Source organism: Halichoeres trimaculatus, unplaced genomic scaffold (assembly GCF_033239565.1).
Source record: "Halichoeres trimaculatus isolate MK-OKI-2021-1 unplaced genomic scaffold, fHalTri1.1 fHalTri1_scaffold_14, whole genome shotgun sequence".
In the NCBI taxonomy this organism is placed as follows: domain Eukaryota; kingdom Metazoa; phylum Chordata; class Actinopteri; order Labriformes; family Labridae; genus Halichoeres; species Halichoeres trimaculatus.
The window spans coordinates 14707360-14727504 of NW_027437192.1; the positions used below are offsets into that span (position 1 = coordinate 14707360).

A 20145-nucleotide genomic window follows, 5' to 3' on the forward strand; every position below is an offset into this window, starting at 1 on the left:
ATTTAGAATATTGTTATTTTCATTTTGTAGTTATTTTTTGTATAAATGTGCTGCTCTTGTAATGTTGATTGTACCTTAAAATAAAATAAAACTATGGCACTGGCTTTATTTCAATAACTGGTGATGAAGAGGTGCTTAAGTAGAAGATATTTTCTGTGTTTTACTTTAATTTTTAATCACTATTGACTTCCTTAAGTTAAAATTCCCAGCAGGAATAGATGTCATTCTTTATTTTCAAATGCACTATTTTTCTTTCTCCAAAGTTATTTTTCTGCTTATTGGTTTGATCGTTCTGTAATGAAGTTATTTAACATGCCTTTTAATGAGTTTGAGTTTTTGGCTTTTGTACACACAGCGCAGTGTTGGTGGTGGTATTAAACATAAAATAACTTACTACTGAGGAGAAGAAAAAAAATAGTACTTCTCCATAATTCAAGTTCATCCACAGTTAGTTAAGAGACATTTTGATTTACATAATACAAACAATTTACAGAATTCAAATGATGAGGGAATTATTTATTTATTTATTTTTTAATGGGTTCCTGCCCTTATTAATGTTGCATGTAATTGTTGATGAGATGGCAAAAGAGGCCACAAAAACGAATAGGGAAAGGCTTTACTTTATGACTTTGTTTTATCTTTAAGTTATCACGTTTGACTCTGTGAAATCACTCAAAGGACTAAGCAGACTAAACCTCTAAGAAGAAATGATCCTGGTTTGATTCCAGGCAGGAGCCTCTCTTTGTGGCATTAGCAGCCAAGGGAGAGACGAGGTAATCTGAATTTGAAACCCCCAGAGTTTGGAACAAGCAAGCTTTAAATGTGCATAAATCTCTTTATTACATTCACAGGCTGATATGAAATCTTGCTTTGTCGACTCACTCACTTGTTGAAAAATGACTGATATTACTGCAGGTGTAGCGAAACATCTGAAAAGACATGATGATTTTCTTTCCTCCCAACAATAACATAAAGAATTCAACATAAGCCCAAATTTATTTTTGCATGCAAACAACTGATTTATAAAACCATCATACAAAAAGCAAAAGATGAAGTATTTCAAACAGCAGTGCGTCTCGGTGTTTTCTTTTGTGCCAACATTCAGACAATCTACAACAGTCACCAGACTTTCAGGTACAAAACAAAAACAATGACATGTGATAAATCAAGGTTAATTAAAATCACAAGTAAAGTAAAAAAAAAGAAAAACAGATACACAGAATTTCTTTTTCATTGCACTGATGAATAAAAAGCATGATGAATTCCTCCTGTTGATCTACAGATGCAGGGCCTGCATACTTTTGGACACAGAGCCCCAGTGGGAGGGATCCCAGGCCAGGAACCAGCCCGTGAAGGTGGGGGGCTCGTGCCCCTGTTTCACCACCACCAGAGGGGTCTGAGGGTCTCGCCCGCTTGGGTCTGACTCCACGTACTGTTTGGCTGCAGAGAGAGAAGTGAATTAAGCTGCTGTTTCATGTGTAAGTGCTGACCTCATGTGGCAGGAAAGAGATATTACATGTTTCCATCACAGGGCTGGAGACCTGGATATAGGAGATCTTTGGACATCATCAGGAATGATGACATGTAAGTTAATCAGTCATTTGTGAAGTTTATGAGTAAATGTGGTGCTACACCCTTGTCCTGTTGGGTGAAAATCTGATGCAGCAAATTGAGTTTTTTTTTTATGCATTTCACACATTTAATTCCACTTACTGTATATAAACACACCAACAGATTTATGCCATCAAAGAAATTTTATTCATGCATAAGTCAATCTAAAAAGCTCACCAGATTTGACAGATTCAGTCCTCTCCACCTCGTTGGCGTCCTTACCAATCCAGACAAACACCTTCAGTAGAGAGTCACGTGTGTGAGAGCGAACGTTTACTTTCTTCAGACATGATTTAACAGAAATTACAGCCTCAGCATACCTGATCCCAAACATCCAGCAGCATCACGTCATCTTCAGCCAGGTCATCCTGAGTGAACTCTCCTGGAACCTCCTCGATCTGCATCCCACAAAAAACACTGATCATGGTCAACTCTCTGTTAGACTCCAGTGAACATTTGAGAAGGATATCAGCTAGCTGTTGCGCTGTGGGGGATGAGTTTCAGATTATTAGACTAACTATCTGAGAATAAACAAAACAGAAGCTCTAATGAGGATCATTGGGAGAAAGGAGATATGACAGAGCAGCTGACTCCAATGTGTAATATTCCCACTGCAGACACAGATGTTATTATATTTTATTATAAAAAGGTTTTAATGACCTGGATTAGACACTTACGATAAACCTGCCTGTCCTATTGGAACATCCAAACAGGCGAGGGGGATGAGTCAGGGTCGAACTCTCTAATCTCTCTGAGGTCTGATATGCAGCCTTTCCTCCTAATGCTGCCCAGAAGTCGGCTGGAAAAAAAAAAAAACCCACACCACACAGATATCTATAAATAATGCACAAACTGTGTAAAGCAGGGAAGAAGCAGCACGAGGAACAAGCAAGTCAGTAGGAAAAGTTACGAGATTAACTTCAGACAAGCGACGATTCTGGCTGACATCTAACCTTAGATTACAAATGTAAAACCAGGAAAAATCTCACTTATAAGATTCTAATTTCAACCAAAAGTGTGATTCTAATTTAAAAACCTCAGCACTGATTTCCTCTTGAGTCACTCCTCAACATGCCTCTGCAGACGCATGATTTCAGATTAACAAAGTCATGCTATCATGCTGAAAAGCAGAAAGAAATGCAGTTCCTTTGATGTCTACTTGAGGCTGTCCCCAGGGCCAAGGGAAGTCAGTTTGGTTTCTGTTACAGACTGACTGAAAAAAACATTTCGTGTTTATTTAGCTCTTTGTTATGACTGTGCATGGATGAAAACTTGACGAACTCATCCTTTTTAATTATAAAGAAGGCTGAGACTTATGCATAAGTCTACATTATAAGGAGCACACCTGAGTTAAATGACAAGTAGCAAGTTATAGCCCACCTCAGCTCCACATTTCTAATTGTTACTAGATGAATCTTGGGTAAATTTAAGTTCCTCATTGTTTCAGAGAAAGGTAACTTCTGTGCAGACAGGAAGGGAAAACTCCCCAGGACAAATATGTGAAGTTACCTGAAAAGTCATCATCACAATAAATTTGTGATATCTGCAGCTAGCATTAGCATCACTAAAAGAACGGGCAATGAAATGCTTAATTGAGAAATGCAGAGAGGTAGTCAAAGAGAACTGATACTTAAACAGTTGATGAAAAAAAGAAAAAAAGAAAAAAAGTTTACAGCTTTAAATTAGAAACTTTCTCCCAGGTCGAAGACTGAGGATTTAGGTAATTGTGTGTTTGGATCACCATCCACAGTCTCTGCAGACAACATTCACTGCAAAAACTGAAATCTATTCAAATCTTTACATGTTATTCTTAGTAGATATTTTGTTTTTAGATTTAATGTAAACTACATTCACCTGACAAGACTGGAAAAATGTCTTATTCCAGGATATTGAATACAAAAATGATGCATTAATTACTTGTTAAGGGCAAAACAACCAGCCAAAAGTAGCAAGAATTAATTTATTTTTTTTGTACAAAGACACTGGTATATTTCATGAAAGGTGTCAATTTTTTTTACACCATTTGTTTGTTTATTTTACTTTTTACAAGCAATTTGGGCCTAATTTTTGTCTTTTATATCTGAAAATACAGCATTACTGTAGTCTAATCTTAAAAAGACATGTTTAAACTAAAAATAAAACATAAAATCTTGTTTTGATTTTAGTTTTCACAGTAATATTGTAGCACAGGAGAGCTACCATTCAGTGTGACAGAAATAAATGACAATGACTTTGTGTGTGCTCACAAAAGTGACTTCAGTTAGTTTGTGAAATATTAATTTGTAGATATCTTAATCACTAAATTTTAGCCTCCCCCACCCTTGGGTTTGCATAATCTACTTGTTTGAAAAACAAATGTGTTAAATTCAATATATGTTATATTCCTGGCCCGAGTGATAGGAGCACATTTTTATTTTTATCTGTATCACAAAAAATAACAGTGAATCCCTCATAGTGGACACTCTCTATACCATATACTCTACCAACAGAAACTGAGATAAGATGTGAAAGGTTTTAAATTCATCAGAATAACCCTTCAGATTTTCAATTAACCCAACACAGTTGCTGACCTGGTTCATTTCCCTCAGTGATGCGTTTACTGCTGCAGTTCAGCTCTTTGCTCATGTACTCTGCTCCTTTTAACTCCTCGTCGCTCACTCCTTTTCCCATCCACAGGTAGCCCCGCCCACCTGGCATCTTCAGCAGGAAGGCGTCGTTAGAGTTCAGACTGGCTGCAGTAGCATCCACCTGTTTCAGACATCATGTTTAACATCTTATTGTTATGATAAAACTGTCACAATTTACCTTCTGCAGTAAAAAAGAAATAATCCTGACCTCAGCGATCCTGGTGGTGGTGCCCAGGTTCCGTCGGACCTGAAACAGCTGGGTTTCAGGGGTGGGAGCCTGACCTTCATGTCGGGACGTACCATTCTTATAAACTATGAGGGGTTTAGATTTGAAGAGACTCAGGAGATGAGGAGGTTCTTTTCCCTGACACACTCTGACCTGGAGATACAGACACAGAAACCTTTACAGACAGTCATTTTAGGTTAAAGAAAAAGATATTTGTTGCCTCAGACTTATTTTCAGTCATTTTCAGGTTTTTACAGCTAGCGCTGTATCAGATATATGTGAACATACTGTCCTCCCTCATCAAGAGTTTCACTTAACACAGGGTTGTTCCTTTTGATGTAACACAGCATTTAAACCTGGTTACTCCAGGACAGATTTATGAAACCCTTTAGGCTGTCTCTGCACATTCTCTTCATTTTTAACTTCACACTGGTTTTACCTGAACTGCGTTTCCTCCCAGTGATCGATCCAGCTGAACTGTGAGAAAGGCTGAGGCTGTGAGCTCGTCTAGAGTGCAGCTTGATCCCTGCCTGCAGGTAAGAGTCAGACAACACAATGATTAGCAGCAAACATGATCAAGATCTTCAGTTTTTACACTCATTTATCAGATTAACATTTAGCTTTGGGTTGTTGTTAGTCTGTTGTTTCAGTTTGTAAACATTATCTGCTGATTACCAAACACCAAAAAAAGAAGCCACATGCTAACTTTTGGAACATACTGGTGGAGACCAAAACAGAGACGAAACAAAGTGAATACTGGAGTGTTACATTTAAAAAACAAAACAAAACTCACAGCTCTTTACCTACTGGATCTATTAAAGTGCTTTTGTATTGTTTGCTTAGTTAATACAAAAATGTTAAATAATCCTGATTTGAGGCTGATGAAATTAGTTTATGTGATTTCAAAAATAAGAAGAGCTAAAAACTTAGCCATGTGGCCAACTGCTAACTTTATTAGTGAAAATTCATCAAAATGATTTACTCTCTTAAATAGTTAATATGTAAAGATAAAAATAAACATTCATTAAACATAATGATGGCAGTTTAAATGCCCTCACAGTATGAAAACAGAAACACATATTGATATGTCAGAGAGTAAAGCAGACAACTGTTTTAGTGACTGCGCAGAGTCTTACCAGGTGTAGATGATCTGTCTCTGCCCATACGTGTACAGGATAATGTAACAGTCGCCGCCATAGAACTGACCATAACTTTTTGGGTCAACACGAACTCTGCCGCTGCTCTCAACCCTCCAGATCTAACAGAAAAGAAGTTTAGCATCAGATCTGGTGTATTGGCCAAACTGCAGTTCCTCCTGTTTCCACTGGAGGCAGGTTAATATTGAGACAGTTCCCATAGAGCTCCATGTTAAAATGTCTAAATACAAAGAAGGTATAAACATGTTCCAAGCTGTCTGATAGGTGTCATCTAAGCCAATAATTCAGTCTCTGGACTTAACCGCTGGGTGGTTTGTGTGGAGTTAAGGCCAACCCATGACCAACACTCATTTCTTACACTCTGTACTAATGTTATATAATGTGTTAAAAATATGAAGCAGGTATAAGGGAAGTTCTCATAACATTAAAGTCACCTTAATGCACCTTTAAAAATGTTAACAACAATGTCAGCCTGGTTAGCTTGAAGGCTACTTAGTCACCTGTGTGTCTCCACTCCCATCGTCCACCATGTTGTACTGTGCTGCCATCTGATGGGACTCGTGTAGCTTTGAAACATCAAACTCCACCTGCTGGATCCTTGCAATCCTCTCTGTGACAAACACCTTTCCAAAACCCTCACTCTGGTCCCGGTCTCTCCAGCCCAAGAAGAACTGCTTAAACATGGGGGTCTCTCCGCCTTCTGGCAGCACCTGGATCTGCAGGACCAACAGGATTGAAGCTATCACCCTGCACTCACTGAAAGACTTTAGTAAAATCATTACATATTTTTTTGATAACGAGAGTGAAAGTTAACCTGTGTGTTCGCAGGGTAGCCCATCTGTTTGATGAAGCCCTCGGCTGTTTTCATCGCCTCCTTTCTCTCGCTGGGGTTGGCTTTGTGCCCTGATGGTCACAAACCAGACCAGAGTGATGTTGACATGACAAACCCACACAACCTGCTGCACAACAAAGCAATGAAAGCAGATCCTGGAACGGTCAGGTGTAGCTTTCTGATTACCTTTCCAAACAAAGATCATCTTGTTTTGACCGTGATCCAGGATGAAGCACTCCTCTGAGATCAGGTCAGTCTGGAGGAAAGGGTTCTCCTCCTTCACGACGGTCACTTTCATGGATCCTGTTGCATCAGAAACCTATAACATAGAGACATGGAAATGACTCAGCAGCTGTTTTCAAAGAAAAATTGCTAGATGTGTTGCAAATAGGCTGTACCATGTATAGTTTGGCCATTTTCCTGTTGGACACGTCTGCTTTTGTATCGTCATCATCATCTCCCTCTGAAAGCTCCGGCTTTGCACCAAGAACCTGTTAGTATAAAAAATTCACATTACATATCCTTAATGCATCTACTTCTGATTCAAGTTATACCACAAACCCACAGGAATAAGTAACATTACACCATCTGTTTCCATCTGCAGGACAGCACAGCCCCCACTGTGGAAAACCAAAACCATACCACAGACAAGATGATGGACATCTTCAGGAGATCATAATGATTTATAAAACCTGCAGGATTGATTTTAGGTAAGATGGTCTGCAGTATGCTGGTAGGTTTAGGATCAAGAGGACAGGTTGGAGACCTCCTCCTCACTCAGAGGAGCAAAAGAGCAGAGTGAGGCATTGGACAGATGCATGATTCCAATACATATAACATGTCCAAAAGAGAACCTTTTAAAATAACTCACATCAATCAATGCAAAGGGTTCACTTCCTTCCTCTACAACCACCAGCTCTGCACGGGCGTTCCTCTCATTGTCCCGGATCCCTCTGGCCACCTGCGTTGCCTTCAGGCGCTCAAACTTGTTGCACTTGGATCCACACCACTGGTAGATCTTCTACAGTTAGCACACAAGGAATCAGTATCACATTAAAACAGTGTTGGAGATTATCCAATTTGATCATCTCCCTCTGTGAACATCAAAAACTAGAGGTCTTACGTCTCCCAGGTCCACGATGAAGCAGTCCCCGCTGTTGAAGCTGGACCAGGTGAGAGGGACCTGCGTTGCCCTGACAACTCGCCGACCCTTAATGTGGAGGAGTCTCCGTGCTGAAAGGTCATTGGTGATCACATGATGGAAACCTGAGGCTACGCCCCCTGTCTGAGGAGAAGAAACACTGTGAATCTTTTTCATCCATTTCGTCTATTTACTCCAGCCTCTGACTTCTTCTCTTGTCCCATGAGGCAAAAGACCTCAACTTTTTAATATGGTTTTTAATTTTTCAGGATAATTTGATGTTTTTAGCTTATATCGTTACTTCTCTTAAAAGCCAAATTCACTTTTTGTTCATTATATTCAATATGTCCCCCTGTTTCCAGTTTTCAGACCACTGCCATGTGCTTGTTGGAAAAGTTCACTAAAAGTGGATCACTTCTCATTTAACACCATGTTAAAATTTCCATGCTTAAAGCTGAAGTTACCACGTTTACAGCCTGGTACGGCCTGCCTTAAAGACCCAACAGTTTGGGTTGATGGTTTGAGTGTCTGGTCTGGTGACCAGATGTTTCTCCATCACATTACTCCAGTTTTAGACCTAGAGATTATTTTGACCCGTACTTTGTACGTGATTCCTCCCTTGAAGTAGCTGGTAAAGGCTGTAGATTCAACCCCCTGCAGTTCTCTGTACTGGACCGGTTTTCCACCCAGGTAGTCGTCAAGCTGAACGGTAAAGATGGCTGCTGCAGTGCTTTCATCCTGGCTGCACTCCTTCCCTTTAAAAATAAGATGAGGCAGAGGAAAAGACATGTAACCGGGTAAGCATAAAGAGAAGAAACATTAGTCATGCTTTCATCTGAAATAAGTCAACGGAATAAAAGTGTGACCAAGAAGGAAAGTTAAACAGAAATATAAATACCCCTTCATAAGTTGTTTTCCATAGCTGCACACTAGCTTTCTGTCAAAAAGAGAGAAATGAGGACACTAAGGAAAAACACACTGTTCTCTTTCCAGTGTCAGTCGAAATGCTCCTAACATTCAGTGTTGAAGACATGCACTAGTTTCCTGCTTCAACCAAATATCAGAGATATCTTACTGCAGTGTTGGTTTTCACCAATTTCTCCTGTCTATCAAAATCTTTTAGTGGAATACACTAATACTCTTCTTTGATGAACATTATTCTGAAATTGTTGAACAATTTGCTCACACAGTCTTTCACGGAGAGGTGAACCTCTTCCTTTAGTTACATCTGAGAGCCTTTCTGGAGTGTCCTCTTTAGACCTCATCATGTTACTCACCTGCTGCTTATTATTTATATTAACAAACTTTTTCAGTCTTCAGCCAGTGAAACATGTTGGTGGAATCAAATTCAAACAGAGAGTACATTTGTCATTTTTCACTTTTAACACATGACGTGTTGTCATTGCTATATTTTTTATTAATCTACAAGGGTTTTAGGCACAAAACTGTTTAACCTTTATTTTAATGGCACGTGTCAAACATTTTTTCAGATTTATTTTGTATAAAGGTAACACCATGCATTTTTTGTTCTTGGAGGTATTCAGAGTTAATCATTGGTATCAAAGTGACAGAAAAGGTTGAACTTAAAATGTGGTTTGATAATGACTGAATGAATATATTTTCCATGAGCTGGAATAAAACTAAATGATTTTTGGTTTTGGGTAAGGGACTATCAAATTAGCTTAGTTGTAAATTTTTTTCACATTGGAAGAGTGACTGATGTTAAATTTTTAGGACTGATAACGTATGAAAAAAAAAAATGGAAACTACATTTCGATTTTATAAAAAGAAATTGTGTTAATGTATTGAAATGTATTGGTGTGTTAGGCTGTGTCTCTCTTCACACTGTTGTTTAGCTGTTCTTTGGCTCTACTGGAAGTGCAGGTGTAATAATAATAACTTGAGTTAAAAATGTGTTTTGAAAGACAGCAGAAGCAGATTCAGGCGGCTCAAGAGCCCAGCACCCTGACCTGAGAACAAAGGTCCAAGGATGTGGAGTGATGTAATGACAGGATGAATACTGCTCAGACTTTTATCTGCTGTCTGTGCTGGACTCACGATCAGGAAGAACTCATTGATTTTATATGAGAACACAGCACACTGTAGTTTGACTGAGCCCTCAGAGAAGAAGAGAAAGAATTAATATTATAAGACCTGATTCTGTTCTTGTAATGAGCCGTGATCACACAACAGCCAATGAAGAAAGATACCAAAGAGGCTCACCGGGGAAATAACTGGGAAACAATCATTGCTCTTACATAACAGATAGTCTCACAGCCTCAAGACACCACAAAACTGTTCCCCTGTTCCCTCAAATGGACAGAGCACCTTTATTATCACTAATGTAAGGCACAAAACTGTAAAATGTGCTAAAGTTTGATTATCTCAATCAGTGAGTGCAACTCCTTCCTGCAGAACTAACACTCCCACTCTTCTTCTCTGAGTGGAAAGTCAATACCACTAAGATCTACTCTCTGAACCCATCAGCATAAATCGTTCCCATAAGACATGCAAATGGACATCCTTCCTGTAGCTTTCGACCACAACATAAGAAAACACTTAACATGCAGTTTGTGTAAAAGCAGAGAGCTTTCTGCTGACCCCGCTCACACCGACCAACTGTCATCTCTGTACTTCAAATCTGCCACTGAATCTCCATACAATGTTTGCACAACTGTTGGTGCATGACAAAGTGTATTGTGTGTGTTGCATTTTGTCATATTTTGTCATGTTAAGTCAGGCTGCAGTACAGTATCATACTATGTCTTTCATCACATGCTATCATGTTGAGCAGCATTGTCTTGAGTTGTGTTTCAATGTATCATCTCATATGGCATGTGCATTACATTGTGCTGTACAATACCCTGTACCATCAAACTCTTCAGTATCGTGTGATGCCATTTCCAATCTTACCATACTGGGTCTGATGTATCTATCTTGACACATCACAAAGTGTTGTGTCATAAGGTCATAACATTTCATTTCCTGTCATAATACGTTGTTTTAAACGCTGTCCTCTCATTGCATAAAATTATGTCAAATCCAATTGTATCTCATTGTATTGTAATGTTGTATTCCCAATGCCATGTTGTATATATAATATATTGTGTCCTGTTCTATACGTACTTCATCATTATGTATCGGATCATATCCTAGCTCAGTGTAATGTTGTGTATTGTACCATAACATACATATTGTATCGTATCACATCTTTTTGTATCCTATTACCTATCCTACATACAGTTTTATATTGTATTGTGTTATTTTGTTTTGTATGTAGAATAAGTTATGATATGGCCTGCGTTTTTCTCAGAAAGCCCTTAAGTGAGAAAATAAGTTTGGGTTTAGTTGATATTCTTCATTCTCACTATATTACTGTTTTATGATCCAAGTTTCAAATAAAGTTGAAACTATCACTTTCTGTTGCCACTACCACAAGTATTTTTTTTCTACTATAACAAGATGGTATTATTCTTTGATCATTCATCTGCAACAGAGCTTTCTCAACATCATCAAGGGTCCCCTCCTCTGTTTGTCTGGAGATCCTACATGTAACCATGGCTGCATTGTTTACATGTGAACTCAGCTGTTTGTAGCCTGTAGCATGTCAATGCTAACTGGTGTAAGGCCTGATGTCTTCCCACAAGGTGAGGAGAAGGAGGTGAGGACAACGTGCTGGTTCTCAGGTGTGAGCTAAGAAGTGACGACATGGACCTGTCCTTCCATCCATCGTTATTGGGAACGTAAGATCTATCTCCAATAAGATGGAAGAGCTAGCTGTGCTAACCCAGCAACAGAGGGAATACCAGAGGGCACAGTAGCATCATGCTATTCACAGACATGGCTAAGGGAGCTAACATTAGACACCAACGCCACATTGGAAGAGCTTCACCTGCTGTGAGCAGACAGGATCCAGGAGACAGAGATGGAGCATGACTGATAAGGCTCAATCCTGGACCCTGTGGAGGTGGAGGCTGGCTGAACTGGAGAATGATGGACAAACTGTCATCTATTTTCTTATGGACCTTTTTGCATTTTCCATACACTTTCTTACTTTTGTTTTCTTGATTGCTGTTGTGACTTCAATTTCGTTGTACTTGTTACAGTGACAATAAAGTTCTATTCTATTCTGTTGTCATAATATATTGTGATGACAATGTAGCACTGTATTGTGTCATGTAATGCTGTATCATTCCCTGTCATGTTGTCTCTTGTAATGACTTTAGGAATCTTTTTAGTCCAAGTAACCTTTGAAGAAGAGCTTCTAGAAATCAATAAATCCAGAAAAGGCTTTGTCTGTTTTTAGATCACTTTTTTTTAAACTTCAAGTATTACATGATTTGTTATTCAAAGCATTTTGAAAGACTTGCATTAGTTTCCTGTTATGTCACAGTTTGGCAGGTTTGAAATGTCATGAGAGGTTATCCACTGGTTTCGCTGGTTGAATTATTCGCCTACAGACGTGAAAGAACAAGTTTGAAGAAGCAGCTTCTCTCTGCATTTCTGCAGTAAGGTTGTTTAAGTGCGGCACAGTTATGTCATCTTTTCTGTTTAAAACACAGTATTTTTTTTCACTTGGAGGAAGACTAGCATTATTCTTTTTTTTCCCACTTTGTAATTTTTAACATTCATTTTATATATATCAAAACATCTTCTGCCTCAAACTTTTAATCTTATGAGGTTAACCAAAGTATATTCTTAAGTTTTAATAGGTATTTCTTTTTTAGCCAATGCTGTTTTGTTAAATCTTTCTTGTATTCTAAAATTTTTTGGCTTTGTATTTTGGTCATTTGTTTGTTGTTTATGTTTGATATGTGAAGCATTATGCTCTCTGTTAATACTACACATTCTAAACAAAATAAAGCCGCTGGTATTTCTCGTTTTACCAGAAGTTTATAATTTGTTATGGAAGATTTGCAACTACAGTAACCTTTTCATTTCAGGTCCACTGATGAATAACACAAGTATTCCAGTGTTTTGATACTGCTTACTGTAACACTGAGCAGTGTGTGTGTGTCTGTGTTTGTATGTGTTAGTGTCTGTGTGTATGTGGTGGTGATTTTACAGAGAAAACACACACAGGTTGGTCAGTGTGATCATGTTTCCATGTGGACACAGTAAAAACAGCTTGAAGAGTAAATTGTCAGTCTGTTGTCAGTGACTGAGAGCATGCCAAGAGTCACTAAATGACGAGTCGACAAACTGGAAAAGTCAACACACACACACACACACACACACACACACACACACACACACACACACACACACACACACACACACACACACACACACACACACACAAACACAGAGGACAGTCAACTTTGGCTTGTGTTTTGAATTTTTTTTTATGTGATATACTCTATATTTCTGGAATTAGATGAGTCATCTTTGTAGAAGTTCATAGAGGAAAAACAAGACCTAAGAAAAAAGGAAGTGGAAGATGTCTTTTGTCTGTTTTGCATCTCAGGGTTTTTATAGACCCCCATATGTTTCTGAAGCAGAGTCTTGAAGCGTATCTCCGGCAGTGTCGTACTGGAAATGCTGCCTCAACTTAATCTGGTTGATCAGATAGTGGGGGCTTTAATTAGCCTCTTTGCTAACAGCCACAGCGTGCTTCAGTCAAGTTAGCAACTCCCCTCATTACGCAAAACTCTTGACCTTAATAACTCAAAGTGAATGTGTGATACAAAACCTGCCAGTACGCTGTGTGCTGATAGAGGAAAAAGCCTATCAGACCAGAATGTTTTTCTTCTTTTCAAACAGGCTGTAAACATGTTCATTTCTGCACAATGATAGGCTTCTTCTTCATAATGGCTGTGTACAGGGCTTTTGTTGCTTTTGAGCCAGCCTCAAGTGGGCACTGAGGGGACTGCAATTTTCAGCGCACTAATCTTCATAAAGCCAGAGGTTTCAGCTTCATTAGCACACAAAGTTTAGGATAATCAACATTAACAGACAGGTGCTGGATGCTTCTGCTTTTTGCACTTCAAGAATTAGTCAAAACTAAATTTGGAGGTGCAGAATATTTTTTTGTAATCTAACAAGCTCTACCTGATCTTTGTGTCTATTTTTAAACAGAAAGCCAACTGATCATCCAGACGCACAGAAAACACGGAGAAAAGCATCAAGGCCTGCTCTGTACTCTATCTCACTGCAGCTGTTTGTATTGTTGAGTGCAAAGGTCCAGATTAAAGTTGACTGTGTCAAAGGTGACTCATGTCAACGGATGCTACATTGCTAACTAGCAATGCTATCTGCTGACAGCTTTTTAAGGATGTAACAGAGGTGATTGACTTGAGATGTCTTCTCTTCCTGTTCTCATCATGTGGATATCTGAAATTCAAGTAATCTTTTTTGACTGCAGACCTGTAAGAAACAGAGATAAATGTAGCAGCTTTGCCTTGAAAGCAGCTTGTTAATCGAAGGTCAAAACTTTGCAACCACAGACTTTTTCTCAACATGCTGGTGAAACTTATTTTTTATTTTCTTCCCATCCTTAGCGTTAGAATTACTCAGAATAAAATAGCATAAATCTGTTTTTTTTTCTTTCCTTTTTCTGTCAAACTTTAAGCATCATAACATTTTTTTTTTTCTTTTTTTTGTCATTTTAATCAAAAATTTTACACTTTTAGTTCTATGTTTGAACTGAAGTAAAAATGTTTAAACTAAGGTTGATTGAAAATAAAGTTGAGCTTTCAGTTTTGGTGGAGAGATATATTTTTTCTTTACGGTAATGATGTCAAAAAGTTGTTCCTTTTTGAGTTGATGGGGTTTTTTAATGTCTGGCACAGATGTGAAAAGTTAACTTATTAACATCTCGATGAGTATACAAAGTTTTGTATACAAAGTTTCCAAACATCACCTGCTCTCGTCTTTTTGTTGGGTTATCTATTTCTTTGCCTGTCCAACTTTTTATTTATTTATTTATTTATTTATTCAATTGTTCATGGTCTCGGCCTAATACTCTCTGACCGTCTGACCCTGTATGATTGCACAAGGATAATCTTTTTGGTTTTTCAGTCACGTTATTTTGCTGTCACGCAGCTGAGGAAGCTCCGTGTCCTTCTTCACAGACAGACGTGATGAAAATCTCTGACTGCAGAACTTTATCTTCATCACTTCCTGTTTAAGCTCGAATGTGAAAGAAGTGTATTCTCCACCACTTACTGAAGACTACCAAAGGCCAAGTAGCAGAAAAATACAAGGAGGATGTTTGAGGTTTTGTCTTTGCTCCACTCTGGGAATAAAATGTAAGGAATAGGAAAATAGTGTTGAGTTTCCAGTGCAGGAGGCAGGTTGACAGGTTTGTCCAGACTTTTCTTTGAGTGAGGCAGCTCAACCAGATGATTTTTTCCAAACAAATGACTTTAGTGATATATCAGAGATTATTTGTCTGTAAGTGAGGAACGTTCGCTAGATTATCATCAGCTAACTCCATGATGAACAGCATCCAAGGAGTAAAGGTATATTTAAAACACCTTTGTGGTTCATCAGACTTAAAAGTAGACGCAACAAGTTTTGGCAGTTTTACAAGAACAAGACAACCGTTTCCATCCAGCGAAATGCAGCTGCAAACTGCTGAACATAAAGCTTCCAAAATGGTTTATCATGGATTAATAATCTAAATTGGAAGTGAAAAGAGATACACAATCCCATCATCCTTTGATGTGGTATAAGATTAGTAGGATGAAAAAGGCGTCCTTTTGAATCAGTGAGAGCTCTTCCTGCTAAACCACAAACATCTACACAGTGTGTTCAAACGACACCCCAGTGCCAGCAAATCAACACTCAGCAGAGATGACTACAGCTGCTTAAAGGTCTGTCATAAGATTATTATGAGATTTGTTTTTCCACTATTAAAAAAGTTGAAAATGAATTAATTCAGAGATTCTTTGTTTTTATTTTTGTCTTAAAACATTTCTTCTCTTCAGTGTCCTTTAACACCCAGAATCAAACCTGAGAGCCGATCTTATTTACATCATTTCCACATCATTCTCCAAACGTAAATTAAAATAAAAAAGCCTACTTATTTCATTTTATCTTGATGTTTGGCCTCATCACTCATCTGTGGTTTGTTTTCAGAGTAAAAGCTTTGACAGTAATCTCTTTTCCAAACACAGTAATCCCTCCAGCGCCCAAGTTACTGGACAACAGGATTCATCTTTGCAACTTTTCTTTTCAGATCACTCACCTATTCTGGATGTTTTTCCGTTCGATAATCTGACTTTTCTTAATTTCAGGGTTTTATACAACAGAATCCTGTCCTCTCTTACCGAGCCAGTAGTGCAGGTGGTAGAAGAAGTTGTCTCTCTGCTTGACCGTGCTCAGGATCACATAAGCGTCTCCGCTGTAAAAGTTCCCGTGCAAACTCTCTGGAACTGGAACCAGCTCCAGGTTCTCGATCCTCCAGATCTGCAGGCCGTCCACCTTCCCAGCGGTGGTGAACTCTTTGTGATGAAGGACCATTTTTTTAAAAATGCGTTTGGTGTGAGGCTCGGAGTGATGAAGATGAGGAGAAGAAGGTATGACAGCTGAGAGCAGAACACACTGACGCTCTGTTCCTCACAGACTGAGTGAGTGAGTGAGTGTGTGCAGCTGATTTTCCACTTCTGCTTTCATACAGCCTGTACACACACCCCCACACACATAGTGGGTGTGTCCACACGCTGCAGCATCCTGAAACACACATGCATGAATGAAGCCTTTCAGCACACATGCAAATACACGCTGATGCCTTTGATTTTCCCCAGTTTTAAAGAAATTAAGTCAAAAACTGGATTTAGAAACACAAACAGACACACTGCAGAATCACTCAGACATGTTGAATAAATGTTTAATATTTAATCGACATAGAAATCTGGTTCCAAGGGAATCAGACATGCATGCATTGATTAAAACTGCATCAATAAACTCTTTTAGGCAACATCGACAGCGGTCTAAAAATACTCCCTGGTGAAAGAGTCACCACTAACTCCTCAGCAAACACTGACTGTTGACACATCCAGCAGACACAGAGGAACAATATCACTCAAACTAGTGCTGTTTGAGCACACCTGATGAATATCTAATATTTACCTTCTTGTGTCAGTTTGGTCTACGCCAATTCCTCAGAAGATCTGGATCTTTTAGGGGAACTGTACAGATGCTGACAAATTTATTGGCAAAAGAATTGTAACAGTAAAAACCACACTGCCAATCAAAAAAACATCCAGGGTAAAGAATGTTTGCAGCTTGTTGTAACAGATTTAACAGATACCTTACCTGACAAGACAAATAACCAATCATGACTCAGGATCTGGGGTGGCTAATGACATCCAGGGGGTGGGGGTATAGTCACCAATCTCTGGACCTGCCTCCCGCCCTTCTGGCGTTAACTGTTAAGTCCTGGATCCTGATCCCACCTAAAAGGACAACAGGAAACTGTCCACTTGTTCACGAGGGACTCATAATGTGAAATTTGAAACATGTAAAAAATAATTAGAGATCAAATTTAGTGACATTAAGATGGAAGAAGCTATATGTTTAAATAGATGCCCTAGCAGGTTTAAACACGTGGATAAGATAAAACCAGCCACTTTCTGAGATACACCTGTTCAACTGCTCCTTAACCCAAATATCCAATTAGCCAATCACATGGCAGCAACTCACTCACTCACTCATTAAGGCATGGAGACATGGTGAATTGGAGGTACTGAAGTTCAGACATCATCAGAATGAAGAAGACAGGTGATTTAAGTGACTTTGAACATGGCATGGTTGTTGGTCTGGGTGCCACTCAAACTGCTGATCTACTGGGGTGTTTACCAACAACCATCTCTAGGGTTTACAGAGAATGGTCCAAAAAGAGAAAATATCCAGTGAGCAGCAGTTCTGTGGGCCAAAATGCCTTTTTGATGCCAGAGGTCAGAGGAGAACGGAAAGACAGGTTGGAAATGATAGAAAGGCAACAGTAACTCAAACTACCACTCGTTATAATCCAGGCCTGCAGAAGAGCATCTCTGAACACACAACACATCCAACCTTGAGGCAGATGAGCTACAGCAGCAGAAGACTACACTGGGTAACCCTCCTGTCAGCTAAGAACAGGAAACTGAGGCTACAATTGGCACAGGCTCACCAAAATTGGACAATAGAATATTAGTCTGAGGAATTTTGATTTCTGCTGCAACTTTCGGATGGTAGGGTCAGAATTTGGCATCAACAACATGAAAGCATGGATCCATCCTGCCTTGTATCAATGGTTCAGGCTGCTGGTGGTGGTGCAATGGTGTACGGAAGATTTTCTTGGCACACTTTGGGCTCCTTAGTACCAACTGAACCTGGTATAAAGTCCCCAGCCTACCTGACCCTGTCCATCCCTTTGTGAGCACAGTGAACCAGATCTTTGGGATCTTTAGCTCACAAATCTGCAGCAACTGTGTGATGCTGTCATGTCAATATGGAGCAAAAATTTCTGAGGAATGTTTCCAGGTCCTCGTTGAATCGACGACACCAAGAATTAAGGCAGTTTTAAAGGGAAAAGGGGGATCAACTTAATGAATTTATGTAATAAAGTGTCTGTTAGGTGTATATTCAATGAGTTTTGCATACACTCCCTCTTTTATTAAAACACGTGGATTTTAGTCCCGCAATTTTCCCAACAGCTTATGTGGAAGTTAGTCTTCCTGTCCCTCTGCAGCATCTGGCATAATGAGTGCTTTATCTCAGTGGTTGAATCATGCGCCCCATGTACAGAGGCTGCAGTCCTTCATGTGGGTGACCCACTTTGCTTCGTGTCATTCCCCTCTTTTCCTGGTATTCCACTCTGTCCACTCTCCAGTCATCCAGATGGAGGCATTAAAATTTCATAAATGAAAAAAACTCTTTGATTAGATTAAGGAATAGTTGGTTCTTCCAAAACAAAACATTAAAAATTTAAAATGGGACAGAAAACGCAACTTCCTGAAACTGAGTCCATCCTGCTAAACCTCATATACCTGAACAGTATTTAAACGTTGCCCCTGTGTTAGTGAATTCACACACAGCAGAGATGCAGACTACAGCTGGTCAGAGGTCTGTTATAAAATGATCGTGAGGCGTTTTGAGGCTTGTAAATTTGAGTTAATTACTAAAAAGTTTTTGAAAAAATTGAAAAAAAAATATAATAGTGTGCTTCATGTGGTTTTATGATGATATACGTTAACAATGATTTTTCGAGATTGCTTTCTCAATGTAAAGAGCAGAAAGCAGAGAGTATGGATTAATCTGCTGAGCTCAATCAGATAATTAGTTTTGCTGAGGATTGAATATGAATTTTCTTTTAGAAATGTTTTAACTTTTCTCTTCCTAGGGGCATGTTTTTCCTCCATAATGTGATCAGGACTTGGTTCAAGTTTAATTGTCATTATCAAATTTTACCACTGACCGTCCGAAAATAGACTGGTTTCAATCTAAATTTGTTCTCAATTTTTTTAACATTCAACTGGAAACAGGAACTTTAATTCAGATTGAAACTCAATCCAGACGGCGCAGAAAATGGAATGAAAAGCAGGAGTGAGGTTATGGAGAACTATGTCATACTATACCCTATTTAACTTAATATGACGCTTGTTGGTGGTTCCATCATGGGGATGAGTCACCACAGTGGGAAAACATTTCATTCTATTATAGACAGTCTTACACAACAGGTGATTTCATCTATTGGGACACTTCAGATGTAGCACAAGGTTTCAAACTCATGAGATATCACATGATGAAGAGGAGGACATGTCTGTCTGTGAGTAATAAACCATCCTTGGAGAGGTTTCACTGTGTTATTGTGGAGAATGAAGTTATGATTAACTTAATGACAAAATAAATAAATAAAATTGCAACTAAAACCTATTGAAAATTGTGAATGTATGATTCTGTATTTGAAGCTTTGCTCGTCAGATTACATCCTCCGAATTATGTAATCTAAGGATCAGTCGAACAATTTTTCACTGTATCTTTTTTTTTAGAATGAGGATAAAAAGGATCTGCATTTTCTTTTTTCTTTTTTTTTTTTAGGAGGAAAGGTATTTTCCATGCCTTTATTTCTATTGTTGTTTTTTCTTTTCTTTTCTTTCTTTCGCTTTTAATTGACATTATTATTATTATTATTATTATTATTATTATTATTATTATTATTATTATTATTATTATTATTATTATTATTATTATTATTACTACTACTACTGCTATTATTATCATTATTATTATTATTATTATTATTATTATTATTATTATTATTATACTTTTATTATTATTATTATTATTATTATTATTATTATTATTATTATTATTATTATTATTATTAAGTATGATGCTGTGGCTGTAATTTCTATTTTGGCCAATAGAGGCTGAGACTGCTCAGGGCAACAATCCCCATAAACCTTTCTTTGTGGCGCCTCCTTTGGTTAAAGATGATAATAATATAAATAATACATAACTGACAAGACTGAAACAAAAACTTCCCTGGTTGTTTTGACTTTTTCTTTTAAAACTATTATGTATAGAATATCCTGCAGCGACTTTGACATTATTATAATTTA

General features: G+C 38.3%; 1 protein-coding gene across 1 annotated transcript; it reads right to left on the reverse strand.

Annotated features, from left to right (window-relative positions):
* Nucleotides 1-15: 15 nt before the first annotated feature.
* On the reverse strand, nt 16-16166 carry scin (scinderin). The gene is made up of 16 exons (XM_074686137.1): nt 15868-16166; nt 8195-8349; nt 7577-7738; nt 7325-7474; nt 6852-6944; nt 6640-6772; nt 6436-6524; nt 6122-6337; nt 5601-5722; nt 4904-4994; nt 4447-4617; nt 4182-4359; nt 2289-2410; nt 1932-2009; nt 1789-1849; nt 16-1440 (listed from the first exon to the last, which is right to left on the reverse strand). Exons 1-16 carry the CDS (start codon nt 16058-16060, stop codon nt 1277-1279), a joined length of 2178 nt encoding a protein of 725 aa, XP_074542238.1. The 5' UTR covers nt 16061-16166; the 3' UTR covers nt 16-1276.
* Between the last annotated feature and the right edge of the window lie 3979 nt (nt 16167-20145).

Bases quoted from the DNA above. Each gene is read 5' to 3' on its own strand.
- scin (XM_074686137.1), bottom strand. From the start codon at position 16,060: ATGGTCCTTCATCACAAAGAGTTCACCACCGCTGGGAAGGTGGACGGC. The intron at 8,350-15,867 runs GTAAGAGAGGAC...TTATTTTTAAAG, and splicing joins CCACCTGCACTACTGGCTCG to GGAAGGAGTGCAGCCAGGAT. The intron at 7,475-7,576 runs GTAAGACCTCTA...TGCTAACTGTAG, and splicing joins TCATCGTGGACCTGGGAGAC to AAGATCTACCAGTGGTGTGG.